General features: G+C 46.9%; 1 protein-coding gene across 10 annotated transcripts in view; it reads right to left on the minus strand.

Annotated features, from left to right (window-relative positions):
• PAX2 (paired box 2) overlaps positions 1-14,591 on the minus strand; it is a 90,390-nt gene that overhangs the window by 47,338 nt on the left and 28,461 nt on the right. For all 10 annotated transcript variants that reach the window (XM_036827700.1, XM_036827693.1, XM_036827695.1 and 7 more), the window contains one exon: positions 450-535. In XM_036827700.1, coding sequence (XP_036683595.1) covers positions 450-535 — 86 coding nt within the window. The remainder of the gene's footprint in view (positions 1-449; positions 536-14,591) is intronic.

Here is a 14,591-nt window from a genome sequence, read left to right on the forward strand (position 1 = left end):
CTGCGATGAAGAGTGGCCCCCGCTTACCGCAACTAGAGGAAGCCCTCGCACAGAAACGAAGACCCAACACAGCCATAAATAAATAAATAAATAAATAAATAAATAAAACAAAAAACAAAAAAACAAAAAATGGAGTAAGCAAGTAGATATGACAGAGGGACAGGGAACAAAAGAGAAGAAGAAGGATGGGAAAGAGAAGGAAAGTTAGAGGGAACAGAGGGAGAGAGATAGACACACAGACTGATAAAGGCAAGGCAGCTCTGAGGAGATGCTCACAGGAGGCAGAGAGCAGTCCTCGTGAGCTAGTCTCCCAGGAAGATCCTGAGCCTCTAGGAGCCCAGGGAGAGCACGGGCCTTGGACCTCAGACAGGTGGGCATTTCCCACGGGCAGAGCTGCTTTTCCCAGCTCTCAGGGGGCTCAGCTTCCCCCCTTCCCTGAGCCCTCTTACCGATGGTGTGGCCAGGGGCAGTCACTCCGGTCCCGGCTCCATCCGGCGTTGGGTGGAAAGGCTGCTGAACTTTGGTCCGGATGATCCTGCAACAGCATCACAACAGCATCACACATCACACGCCCTCTCCTGCCCTGGTCACCTGCAGCCCAGTCCTGCAGAGGTGCTCCCCCGAGCTCCTCAGCTCCCTCCTCACCCATCTGCTCCCTGCACCCCTGCCCTCTCTGACTGCTGCAAGGCAGGAGCTTGCCCTCCTGTTGGCTCTGCGATCCAGCCTAGCACAGCCCTGGGCAGAGACAGTCTGCATTCTGTCCTGCTGTGTGCTTCGTGAATTGCAGCTTGATGTTTGGTAGCAAGGATCGGGCAGCAGAGCGAGTGGAGCACAGCATCCTTCCCGTTTCTGGGAGTGGGGGCTGCCCTGGTGACTTGCTGTCCATCCCTCCCTCCTCAACCACACACATCTCCTCCTGAGAGGAGTCTGGAGATCATTTTGGAGCTGGCTTTCCTATTGGGACTGTATCACAGTCCTCCAGAGTCAAGGGAGGGGGTGAGATTTCCCCATTTCCTGAGCTAAAGAGAAGTAGCCAGGGAAGGGGCTGGGTCACAGGTAATCCTTTCATCTCCAGGATTCCAACACAGTACCTGGTCCCTCTGCCAGGTGTCAGGCCCTGAGCAGCTCCTTGAGCCCACTTAGGGCTCTCAAACCTATCCAAGCCCTGTCCCTGACCAGCTCGCTGGCCCGCTGGCCTCCTTCTCAGAGGCCTTACTTGGATCACACCTTCTTTACCAGACTAGGTGAAAAGCCTGGTACCTTCCCTATGCACTCCACTGGGGTGGAGGGAGGGGAATCCAGATCAAACATCCCAGGGCTGGGGATTGTTAGTGATCCAAGGACGCAGGGCTCAGCGACACAGAAGACCAACCCTCGGGCCAGGACCAAGGGACACTCTCCTCCACCCACTGGTCAGTCAGGTGCCCTTGGAAGCCACTTTTCTGAAGGCGCTGCTCTCCCTGCAAAGAGGAGTGTGAGACAAGTTCATCTCAACCAGCCAGGTGAGTCACATGCCGTGCGTGGACTGAACACTTACTTGCAGGCAACCGAGACAAGGCCCCTGCCTCCCAGGGCCGGGAATGAAGTTGGGCAGGGAGGACACACACCCCGAGAAAGCTAAGTAACCCCGAGGGGGCCAGGCAGTAAGTGCCAGGAGGATGCGGGGGAGAAGTCATCCCCCTTGCAGGTGTGTGAAATGGGAAAGAAGTCACTGAGGAGGTGGAACTTGATGTAGATCCTCAAAGCAGAGTAAGGCTGAATATATATACACACAAATGTATAGGAGCCAGAGGCACAGAGGATAGTGGAAAAGTCACTGAGCTTCGTGGCTGAGGCCCCGAGTCTTCCATTAAGTGGCCACATAGCCTTGGCCTCATCGTTCTCCTTTTCTGGGCCTCAGTTTCTTCAGCTATAAAGTAAAGAGGTTAGACTACAGAATCTCTAAGGTCTCTTTCCCCAGTAAAAAAAAAACCAATATGATTCTAAGATGAACAAAGAAGTGGAGAGGAGGGCATTAGAAGCAGATGCTGGAGGAGGGTAGAAGCAAAGCACAGGAGCCGAGTGGTCACGCTGGGTTAGGGGCTAATGCCTAGGCCAGGAACGGTGTAAGGGAGTAAGAGGAAATAAGGCTGAAAACTTGGAAGTAATGATGATACTAGCGATTTTCCACTTATCAAGCATCTATTATATGCCAACATTATATGCAATTTATATTACTGTATATATACTACTGTTAATTCTCACAACAACCTCCAAAGCAATACTATTATCCTTGTTTTGCAGACTGAAAACCAAAGCTGACAGAGGTTAGAGAGCTTACTCAAGATCACATTGCCAGCTAGGGCAGATTTGGAATTCAGTATTTAAAATGTGTGCTTTTTGTTACTTTGTCAGACTTCCCCCAGTATATAGGAACCAGGTTTACAGAGTATCAAGCCATGAGTGATTTTTAAACTAAAGGAGACATGTACAAACCGATGCAGGTAAAGCAATAGACAGGCACAAGGCCATAAGTAGCTGGCCTCAGAAAAGAGAAGGAAGAAAAAAAAAAGGGAATTCCCTGACAGTCCAGTGGTTAGGACTCCATGCTTTCACTGCCAAGGGCCCAGGTTTGATCCCTGCTCGGGGAACTAACGTCCAACAAGCCTCGCGTCGCGGCCAAAAGGAAAAAAAAAAAAGAGAGAAGGAAGAATTTGTAAGATGGATTTGACAACTAAATGGAGTCAACCATGGCTCTAAAACCCCAGTTCTATGTAACTGGAAGGCTGGTGGTTTGTCCCACTGTCAGGAAGAGGGATGCAGGGAGGTGACTGGTTGGTCCTCGACATGAGCATTTGAGGAGGTAGGTGAGTGTCCAGGTGGATGGCTGTGCACCAGCCGGCAGAGCAGATGTGGATTTAGGAGACTGTCAAGGAAGGAAGTGTTGGTTGGGATGAGAGGACTGAAGAGTAGACCCTGGAGGACATCTACTATCAGAGGCTGCGGAAAAGAACCTGACCTTACACAGGGGTCAGAGTTGGTCACACAGGAAATGGCAGAACCAGGATCAGGCAGTTTTAGCTAAGTCAACAGAGAAGAACATTTCCAGAAGGAGAACGTAATCCACAGCATCCATGGTGACATAAAAGATTGAAGGGAATTGGGAATAAGAAGAGGCACAGATTTGGGAATTTTGGTGACCACTAGTGACCTTGGGAGAGCGGCCTCAACAAAGCAACTGAGGCAGGAGCCAGATGAAAAGAGGTTAGGGAGTGGACAGCAGGAGAGGGGGGCAGTGAACGTAGACTATTGCTTCAGAAGTGTGTAGAAAAGGAGAGAAAAGTGTGGAAGCTGAGGATGGAAGTGGCAGCTAAGTGGAGGGAAGGCTGTTTAGGGGAGGAAGGACCTGGATAAGTCTGTAGGCTGAGGAGAAAGAACTGGTGAAGAGGGAGAGGCTGGAGTTGCCTGAGAGAACATAGATGATTGCCAGACAAGGCAGAACAAGGGGAGAACGGAATGGCGGCCACGGGGACGAGGCAGCAAGAGATGGCACGTGGTGAGGTGGCCCAAAGCTTCTGGGTCTGGAGCATGATCACAATGGGAAAGACCCGACAGTCGCTAGGGGCAGTGTAGACTGGTCTACACGAAAAGTCTAGAAGGAGGCTGAGCAGCTCAGAGCAGCTGCTCCTAATTGATTGCAGCAAAAGGCTTCTGGGATCTCAGTGGGCCTGTGGGTGGCTCTGACTTGAGGGCTGGTGGACTCTGGGCTCCGGACTGAGGGAACCCCAAGACTGAGGCTGGGTGAGACAGACAACTGGATGGCCTTGTGGAGCTGCTGTCTTTGTTACCCAGAGCCTCTGACCCCTGGGGCGCTGGTGCAGTTTTAGCTGAGGCAGCAAGTGATGGAAAATCACTACTCCCTGACAGCGGCTTGGTGGTGCATGGGAGAGGAGCTGGGCAGGGTGCCTGCTGTGAGTTACTAATGCTCTTGGCGTCCATCCATGCCCCCCAGGAGGTGGACACTCACCAGTCCCCAAAGCTGATCTCAGGGAATTAAAGAACCGGGATTGTGGAAACCTTACGGTCATCCATTGCCTTCCTGCATCCCATACACAAACCCAATGACTAATAGGAATATCACTAAGGGTTAAAAGGATAAAGAGGTTGCTTTGTGTGACTGCCTGATCCTATTGCCCCCTGTTCCTCCTCCTCTTCCTCTAATTCTTTTTCATTCTTGGCCTCACAAGACAGCCAGACACATCTGTGGCCACCATGGGCCCCCCCCAGGTTTGGCCTGGAGAGTCAAGTTCCCGCACATGCACCCTTGCGGGGCTACAGTCAGGAGCCCTGGGCCCATTTACCGGGGGTTGGGAGGTGCCATTTCCCATTTCCACAGAAAGACTGCCCTGCGGGGGTGCCTGCTCCCTACTTCTCCTTCCAGCATGCTTTCCTTGACAGGGATGCTCTTTCTCCCCCACCCCCCACCTTTCCAGAGAACCTCCTAGGCTTTGCCTTGCAGGCACTTAGCATCTCACACTCACCGGAGTATGAGCAGAGCAAAGGGAAGAAGGGGATGTGCTCTGGCCTCAGTCTGCCTGAGTCTGAGTCCCAGCTCTGATCCTTTTTTTTTTTTTTTTTAAACATCTTTATTGGAGTATAATTGCTTTACAATGGTGTGTTAGTTTCTGCTTTATAACAAAGTGAATCAGTTATACATATACATATATCCCCACATCTCTTCCCTCTTGCGTCTCCCTCCCTCCCACCCTCCCTATCCCTCCCCTCTAGGTGGTCACAAAGCACGAGCTGATCTCCCTGTGCTATGTGGCTGCTTCCCACTAGCTATGTATTTTACATTTGTTAGTGTATATATGTCCATGCCACTCTCTCACTTTGTCTCAGTTTACCATTCCCCCTCCCCCTATCCTCAAGTCCATTCTCTAGTAGGTCTGCGTCTTTATTCCCGTCTTGACCCTAGGTTCTTCATGACCAAAATTTTTTTTTTTAGATTCCATATATATGTGTTAGCATACGGTATTTGTTTTTCTCTTTCTCATCTGATACTTATTGCCTGTGGAATCCCTGGCAGTTTCTTATTCCCTCATCTGTAAAATAAGATAATAATACTATCTACTTTGTAAGACTGTTGTGAGGATTAAATAGGATAATTCATGTAAAATGATTAGTATGATGCTTGGCTCAATAAATGCTAGCTATAATAATAACTACTAGTATTATTATTCCTATGGGTGATCCCCAGGACTGGCTGCATCCTATGGAGGGGCTGAGACAGGTGCAGACAAGGAGGCCTCTCAGGCCAGTATGCCCCAGCCTGGTCAATGCAGCTGCTTCAGGGACCCTGGGAAGAGCACTGAGAAGACAGGAAACAGCAGCAGCAGGTGTCATAACCTGACCCCAAAAGAGATGCATCAGAGACTCTCGGGAAGACAGACTGGGGACCCCTGCCTGGGGGCACTGGGAAGGATCCATAGACAGTATGAGCAGCAGCTCCCTCAGGACCCAAGAGATGCCAGGGGGCTGTGGCAGAGCTTTAGAGTAAAGGATGACAAGGCAGGTGAAGTCACTCCCTCTTTGGTTAAATTCCCCGGAGGTCTCCACTCCTCACCATGCTGGAGATCAAAATAGTCTCATCAGCTCTGTGAGTTAGCATGAAAGCATGTAATGAGTCTCCTATTAACAATTTGTTAAACTCATGAACAAACTGAGACACTCTCAATTCTAAGAAAGCGCTGGGGTGAGTCTTCACTCCTCTTCTGGTTCCCCCCCACCTCCTCCCCCCCCTCCTCCTCTCCTTCCTCCTCCTCCTCCTCTCATCCTTCCTCTGTGTTTCATTCTCTCTCTCCCCTTCTTGTCTGTCTCTGCCCCTCTCTCTGTCTCCCTTCCCTTTGTCTGTCTGTCTGTCTCTTTGCACCCTGAAGTCCCACTGTGGCTGTGTGAGCTTATTGATTCCTGGGAGCTGGGGGAACGGGGAGGCAGGGCTGGGGTGCAGGCTCAGGGATGGAAATAGAAGGCTATAAATTATTTGTGACAGGAAAGCAATAGTGGCAGAGTGCTGAGCACAAGTCCTGTGTCACTATTAGATTCCTTTTAGCCTGATGACACTGTAAAAAAGGTTAAGTGTCTGCTGGAATCGTACACCTGGGGGGCCGGGGCAGCCTGGGAGCAGAACAAGCCACTGAGAGCAGGTATATCAATTCTCCAGGCCAATAATATTCCTCTCATTGATCGCCACGCAAAGTTCAAAAATCTCATTACAGCCAGGCAGACCGGGAACTTTTTACAAATCAATAGAATGATATAATGTATGTATACTTACTTAGTACAAATGTATCTATTCATCTATCCATCCATCCACTGTCCGCCTCAGGGTTTCCAGGTTAACCTACCCATCATATTATGTTATGTTATGTATGATATTATATTGCATTATATTATATGATAATAAATGGTGTGCAAAAACTCCCCCTGAGGTGGAGACAAGAAGAGGTCTTATGAGCACTGAGGTGACCTCAGACAGCTCACCTTGGAGGGAGTCAGGTGGCAGCATTTCCAGACCTAGGCTGGTCAGGATTTCTAGAAGCAGTGCTTCCTTAGCGGAGGCTCCAGTAATAACAAACTATCATCTACTGAGTACTTACTATGAGCTAGGCAACGTCCTAAGCGCTTCAAACAAATAGTTCATTTAATCCTCCCAATGACACATTTTGCAGATAAAACATATGATAAATTGCCTAAAGTCACCCATCTAAGAAACGGACAATCTGGGGTTTGAATTCAGGCAGACTAATCCTAGGGCCCATACCCTTAACCAGGAAACCACACTGCCTCCAGGAGAGAGATACCCAAAAGCCCAGAATCCAAACTCCAGGATTCTATGGTTCTATTCTCTTGCTCTATTGTGTTCTGAGAAACAAAGGATAAGAGGCTCCCTGAGCTTCAGCATTCCCCTCTATAAAATGGGAGTATACCACCTGCTGGAACCAGCTGCTGACAGCGTGATATCCACATGGGATCTCCAAGCATGTCCCCATGAAATCCTGTCCAGCTGCCTAGAACAGACTGTCTTCTTCACTTTGGAATTACTTCCTAGCAGGTTGGCCTCAGGCCCAGTCATATCACTGGTTTGCTCAAAGAGTCTTTGGGGCAAGAAGTCAAGTATTAACATACATGTGTTGTATACATGTATAAGTCAGTTTAAATTGCCTACTTCTAGAGTTTTTGCAGAAAATACTTAATCTCTGGTATGGGGAAAGACTTTTTTAAAAAATTTATTTACTTTTGGCTGCATTGGGTCTTCATTGCTGCGCAAAGGCTTTCTCCAGTTGAGGCGAGCGGGGGCGGGGGGCTACTCTTCACTGCGGTGCTTGGGCTTCTCATTGCGGTGGCTTCTTGTTGTGGACGAGAGCACAGGCTCTAGGGACACGGCCTTCAGTAGTCGTGGTGCACAGGCTTAGTTGCTCCGAGGCATGTGGGATCTTCCCGGGCCAGGGCTCAAACCCATGTCTCCTGCATTGGCAGGCGGATTCTTAACCACTGTGCCACCAGGGAAGTCCAGGAAAGTCTTTCTTGATTGAGTAAATCAAAGGAACTCCAAGGTGGAGAATGTTTCAGACTAGCTGGCCCCACTGCCCATTAAACAAGATGATGGTGGGAGGGGCCTCTGCCAGTGACTTCAGGCTGCCTGGGTATTATAGGCTGGATCATTCAAGAGGACAAAATGATATTTGCCTCAGCAAAGGATATTTTACACAAGAATGCAGGTAATTGCTTTAACTCAGGCCTTTGAGAGCTGCCTAGTCAGGCACGTGTCCCTGGCTCTGCCCTGAGGCAAATCAGAGCTACAAAAACAGCTGGAGACTTTTCATGGCAGAACCTCAAGTGAGATCTCATAGATTATTCAGGAAAATTTTCCTTCTTCCCAAAATGGTTCCTACCTCTCCCTACTCCTGAGAACTCTAAGGAACTGAAATCTCCCCTCTGTACATCCCAAGGACTGAAGGACTGAAATTTACCACCTCCTCCTCACAGGAACCAAAAGGAAGCAGCAGCCACCCAGCCTTCCCCGCTGGCAGCCCGGAAGTGATTCACATGCACTCTGTTTTCCTAGGTCCGGGCTCTGTTTTGTGCAAAGTTTAGAGTTGTTTGCCCACGCCCACTCACGGGTTTCAGTTTGGACAACTGACCATATGGCAGGCAGGGTTCTGAGCGTGAGAATGGCTGCTGATGAGGGGAGGCTATGGGCAGGACCTTCCATCCTGGCTGCAGCAGGATATAACTGGAATACACAGGTTCCGAGGTTACCAGGGTTCCCCCCAAACATGTCAAGAGTTTCTGTCTCTTTTGTTGCTTCTCAGAGGTCATAACTGAGCTCTAAGAGATGACAGTCCTACCTAAAAGCTTACAGAAAGGTGTCCTCAAACTACTGTCCTTGAGCCACTTGCATTAGAATCCCCTGGGGTGCATGCTAACATGCAAAGCCCTGGAGCCCCCTTCAGACCTTCTGCATTAGAATTTTTAATGGCGGTGGGGCCCAGGAATCTGTAGTTAAGCAAACTCTACAGATTACTCTTAAACTCTCTAATATTTGAGAAAACTAGCTTAAGCCAGGGGGTAAGAAAACCATCCTTGAGAGAGTTGGGAGAATGTCTTAGTGAGTTACAGAAGGTTCCTTCCTCATATTCTATCAACCCACATCCCCCCTCTGCTAATCCTGACTCCATCTGACACAGTTACCAAAATTCAAGAGGCTCTCAGTTCCTCTGTGTAAACTAAACTATAAGCCACAAATAAAAATAATTTCAAAATAGTTTTTGGTACCTTCCAGGCTGACAGATTTCCAGTGGGTTCCTTAGATACCAGGAATACTTTCTGCATCAATTTAGCCTTCTAAGACTGGCACTGAGGATGATAATCCTTCTCCCACGTGTCCCTGGGAGCCCAGGCCAGATACAATTTACCAGGCTAGATGGGCCATGGGGCTGGCCCAAGGGGGCAATAGCGATGGTTTATATGATGAATGGTAAGCATATGGATTGATTTAACTTCAAGACATGCATAGGTTTAAAAATTAAGGGGCAATGTGTTTAACTAACCATTTGGAAACCAGTCTGCGGTGCATGCCAAGCCCAGAGCGTGACGGGACTAGCTCCTCTCGCCACCAGCCCTGCCCTCATCTGTCAGGGCTTCTGGGCTAGAGCTGGGCTCTACCAGCTGTCCACCCCATGGTCCAGAGGCTAGAAGACTGCCTAATATGATGGGGAAAGGGGTGCTGCTATAGACTCATTGCTGGGACAAGTCCTCCCTGTCCATTCTCCCCTTCCCTCCACAGGCACATCTCCCTCTGCAAGCAGAAGGGAGCCCGGAGGGAAGGGGTCCTCAGCAGCAGCCAAGCTGGGGCCTGCTAGTGGCTGCCTGGCCTCCCTGCCTCTGGCCCCTCCCACCTCCCACCTTCTTGCTCCAGTATTCAAAAACAATCCATCCGTCTCTCTGTGTCTGTTCCTGAAAGAATGTGACGTGGTTAAAGCCTACAATTGCTTCCTATTACCTACAGGATAAATTCAAAATTCCTCAGCCGGGCCTTCAGAATCTTTCCCAATCTAGCTCCGCCCTGGTTTTCCAATCTATTTCTCTCTGTTTCCCTCTTCCACTTACGGTCCAGCACAGAGCTGAAACCTGTTTTCTTGCTTACTCAATTCACAGTGAGTCCTCCCCTGGACTCTGAGCACTGCAAGTGCACATGTCACGGTTATTTTTCTCACCATTGTATTTCCTGCACCTAGCAACAGTGCCTGGCATAATATAAGTACTTAAAAACTAATTGTTGAATAGCAAATCAATCTTATTACTATTAATAATAACAATAACAATCTTAAGGGACATAGTGAACTAATATATGTTCACTATGTGCCAAGGCACTCTGCAAAGTACTTTACATGGATTATTTATTTTTCACAACTTCTTATGAAGACTATTATCCCTGTTCTACAGAAGTGGAATCTGAGGCTCAGAGAAGTTGAGTAACTTGCCCAAGGTCACACAGCTGTTAAGTATCAGAACCAGGATTTAAACCTGGGAGCCTGACTCCAGAACCCATGTTGCTAACCACTGGGTAGAATAAGTCAGTCGTAACAAGAACAGACGGTAGAATCTATGAGAAACTGGGTCTGAATAGAAGAGCTGCATGTAAAAATAGTAAAAGTAATAACTATCATTTATTTCATATTCATTCTATGACAGGCGTTATAACAAATGCATTTTCTCATCCACATCCTAACGACAACTCTATCAGATAGGGGTGTTCTCTATTTTACTAAGGAGACAACAGAGAGGCTAAGCAACTTGTCCAAGATCATGTGCTTAATAGCAGTGGAGCCAGACTTTGGGTCTGTGACTCCAATGTCTGTAGGCTGAACCATGTTATACCTCTTCTGGAAATTTCTATATTAATATTTCTTTGTGTTTATTAACTATTTGGGCATAAACAATTTTTTTCTTTCAGTCTTTTCACATCCATGATCTGGACAACTGTGCAAATGTATATGTAGACAATGAACAGAGATTGCATGTAGCTGTGATTCTAAACATGCCTACCCTCTCCTGTGCACGTGCCGTAGCTGTATTTGATAAGCATCATGTCTGTGTTAACCTCAATTTTAGGTTAAGTGGCTATGGTTTCACTGTATTTTATATACATTGGTAGGTTTGGGGGATAGATTTTCTAAATTCTCTATATCTATCCATCTATCTACTTTCCAAATCGTGTACACGATTGTGTGGCAATACTGAATACAGACGTGTTTCTCAGTTTCTAGAAATTATTTCTATGATTAGTGTATCTTTTTATTCATGTCTGCTCTAATGCATTGATTCAAGATTTATAATACTGGATATATTTATCAAAAGTCCCCTCATGAATTTCTGCCCAGTTATGCCTTTCAAATCTGTAAGCCACAGTCATACATGACTCCACACTCATCACTGTTCCCTTCCCAAGGTGTTTCAGACGCTCACATCACAACTGCATTTCTATATTGGTCCGTGCACCAATATTGATGTACACAAATGTGCATTTGTATACCTGTGTACCTTTCTGTCTATGGCCAGGATGGGGTGGAGGTGGGGGACTGTGGAAATGAGAGAATTATTAAATGCCAAGTAGATGTGCGATAAATTCCATTGATTTTATAAACTCCAACTTGTCTTCAGTCTCCTTCCATTCTTTATCCTGGGGGCATTGCAACAAAAACCTATTTTAAATACCTTTACTCCCCCTCCCCAAAAAAGTGTCAATATTTTATTTGGATTTTTAACTTCGCTCCATAACAGTTGTTTGACCTCCTGACTCGTGCGAGTCACATAAATTCTGGGACTTTATTCAGGAGCCATGTTCCTGCTATTGAATAAGCAATTTGGGAGGGTGAATTAATGACTTGTGCTGTTGCTGGAAAGTCCCTGAAGAAATATTAAAATTGCTTGCAGACTGAATCGATACTCAGTGAACACCCAGCAAGAGGGCTTCAGCTCTGGAATGGCCACAGAAGGCAGTGCTTGGTGGAGGAAGGGGAGTTCCTGCACCCAGCTTGGTGAGCCCCCTCCCAGGCCACCCCCGCCTTGCCCTCTATCCCTGGAGCGCTGTCATTTTCAGTAATGGCGAAGTCTTACTAAACCCCAAGCAGGAAAGGGCTGATTTGTCCTGTCTCAGGAAGCAGGCTCAGGGGACAGTTTACTCTCTTACTAGCAACGAGAGCCCAGAGGCTTTACTGGAGGTGATAGTCTGGACACATCCACCTGCTGGAGAGATGGGATGGCGCTGCTGCTTTCTGGCAGGCTGCACTGTGCTGGGGACCAGGAGAGTGCTGGGTTTGGGGAGGCTGTGGCAGTGATCCTTTTCTGCTGGGTATGCAGGAGGGCTGGGTGTTGCACTGCTGGCTCCATCTCTGTGGATGTCTGACCAGTGTTTACTATCGCTCAGGTGGCCACATGATTTCAGCCTTTGGGCATGGGTGTGCCTGTGGGATGGAACACTTGAATTGTGTTGTGTGGTACCATGTATTGCTAACACATTCCGGCAGCTGGCTTAAGGTCTGTTACCTGATGTTTTGTGGTATTGTATCAAGGTGACTGCACTTTGTGTAACACTGAGTTGGAGGAATTTGAGTATTGTTTGGTGGCAATGTCTGTGTTTCTGCTTTGAATTATTGTGTTCGTTGATCATATCAGCATCTTTTTTTTTCGTAATGTATGTCTCAGAGATTAGGTTAATGGGTGTCTCCTTGGTGATGTGGGTTGAGTAATGATGTTGGATCTGGGTGGTGGTGTATGATTCGGTAATTGCTTTCTTGATGTGGCTGTGTGTGAGAAGACCCATCCTTTAGCTTTTTTAGCTTACTCTGGCTTGGTCGTTTGCACTGCTTCTTTCCAGAAGGAGGATTCTAGAGATGGAGGACAAATCTCTCCTTGATGACCATTCGCACAGTTCTATTGTTCTTGGAAGCAAGCTGCCCCTGCTCTACGGAACAGATCTGACCTTACCACAGTGACACAGGTTCTGGTGCCATCCTCCCTATATCTGCCTAATTTGGAGAGTTAAGCCCCAGGGCCAAACCCAGTGCCTGTCAAAAGTCTAGCTCCCTGGTGGGTCTACGGGAGGATGGATGGGACTAAACTCCCCAATCCCAATGGGAATAACATGAACTCTAGTTCTGAGAATCCCCAGTTCACTCTACTCTGTGACTCTGGCCATCAGCATCTTCTTCCTTCCCAGCATCCCCAGATGATGTGGCTCAGCTGTGGCTTGTACTCACAGGGCCACACACACACACCAGGAAGAGTACAGAACCTCGTACTAGGCATGACTTTCTACTAGGTGCAATGTCTCTGTTCTGAGCTTGTAAGTACACGTATAAATACATGTACTCCCTGGCATGAGACTTCAAAATATACAAAGTTGCTCAAGAGATCACACATGCCTGCACTTCCTTTGATCCAAAGTTGATATGAATGAAGTATGGAGTAGTGGAAAAACACATGGGTTTTAGAGTCAGTCCTGCAGGAGTTCAAATACTAGTTGTGCTACTTAGCCTGTGACCTGAATGAGTTATTCAACTTCTCTGTACTCCAGTTACCTTATCTATAAACAATCCTATAAAGCCCTATGGGGTTGTTTATGAGGCTTAAATCAATTAATACACTTAACATGCTTATAACAGTTCCTACTGCAGTAAGCACTTGTTAGCTATTATTGTTATGAACATAAGGACTTATCAATTAAAGTGGCCATAAGATTGGCCTATGTGTGTGTATAACCACATGTGTTAATGTGAATAAAATCTACGATAAATCAAGTTGTGTGTGTGTATGTGTGTGATTTAAGCAGAGAAGTGCAAAAATTGCAGTCAGGTAGCATGAAGGCAGGGGGTAGTTTTCTCCTTGGTCTTCTGTCCATGTGGACAGTGCAGGGGGGTTGGGGGTTGATAAGAATCCACTACTACCCATCTCCATACAGAGGGCTATACCCAGCACTGTGGTAATGAATAGGCAGAAAGAAAGATGGTGGCCCTTATATTTTTGCAATTATAAAAAAAAATATTTAAGGATGATTGAGCTCTCAGGATTCAAATTTAACTCATTAAAAACATTTACTTTCTAATTTTAAAAATCAGGACCTTTACCAGCTAATAGGTGTCAATGAGGAGTAACAGAATCTAGGCATTAAATTGAGAACTAAGGAAGAGATAAGAAAGGAATAGGAGTGAATGTTAAGGCATTTGGTGTGGACCTTACAGAAGTCCCTTGGGCTGGACTTGGTTACCTAACTAGGCCCAAGGGGGAGGGAGAACTTGGGGCCTCAGCCTTATTCCAAAGGCTTTCCCATAAAGATGGTGAACCAGAATATATTGTCAGTTTAGGAAACGTCCATTTTCATCTTTGCTCATGGGCACAGATTAAATAGGAGAATTCACAGAGCCCAGTTACTTTGAGTCATTACACTGAAGAAGTGAATTTTTCTCCTGAATTTTTAAAAAATCTTTTATCCTTTAGCAATGTAATAACTGCAATGACGATCAATCTTGCATGCTTCCCTGGAATATCCAGATATGCGGGGCCACGGTAGACAGATTTAGTTTGAATCTGTCAAATATTTGCTCACTTCCTCCTCTCCTCTTTCTTCATCCTTTATCCTATCTCCATTTTCTCTCCTCTTTTCCCTTCCTCTTTCTGTTTACCTCCCTGTCCTCTCCCCTCTATGACATTTAAGCATCAGAAGAACCCTTCAAACCCATCAAATAAGGATTTTTTTCCCATTACCATTTCATTTTATCTTTTAAGAAACTACAAAATGCAAAGCACCACAACCCATGAAAATGCCATGAAGCCCAGAAAATGCCAACCATCAACTCCTCAAGCAATCATAGCCTTATCCCAGAGAAGGAGTGTGCGGTCATAAGAAGTATACACGCACACACGCACACACACACAGGCTGGGCTCTCAAAAAAAGTGGACAAAGGGGGCAATTATCTAATTCTGTTCAATGGTCATATAACTGAGTCATAAAGGCTCCTTTTTTTTTTTCTGGAAGTACAAAGGGCAG

Source organism: Balaenoptera musculus, chromosome 16 (genome assembly GCF_009873245.2).
Source record: "Balaenoptera musculus isolate JJ_BM4_2016_0621 chromosome 16, mBalMus1.pri.v3, whole genome shotgun sequence".
In the NCBI taxonomy this organism is placed as follows: Eukaryota; Metazoa; Chordata; class Mammalia; order Artiodactyla; family Balaenopteridae; genus Balaenoptera; species Balaenoptera musculus.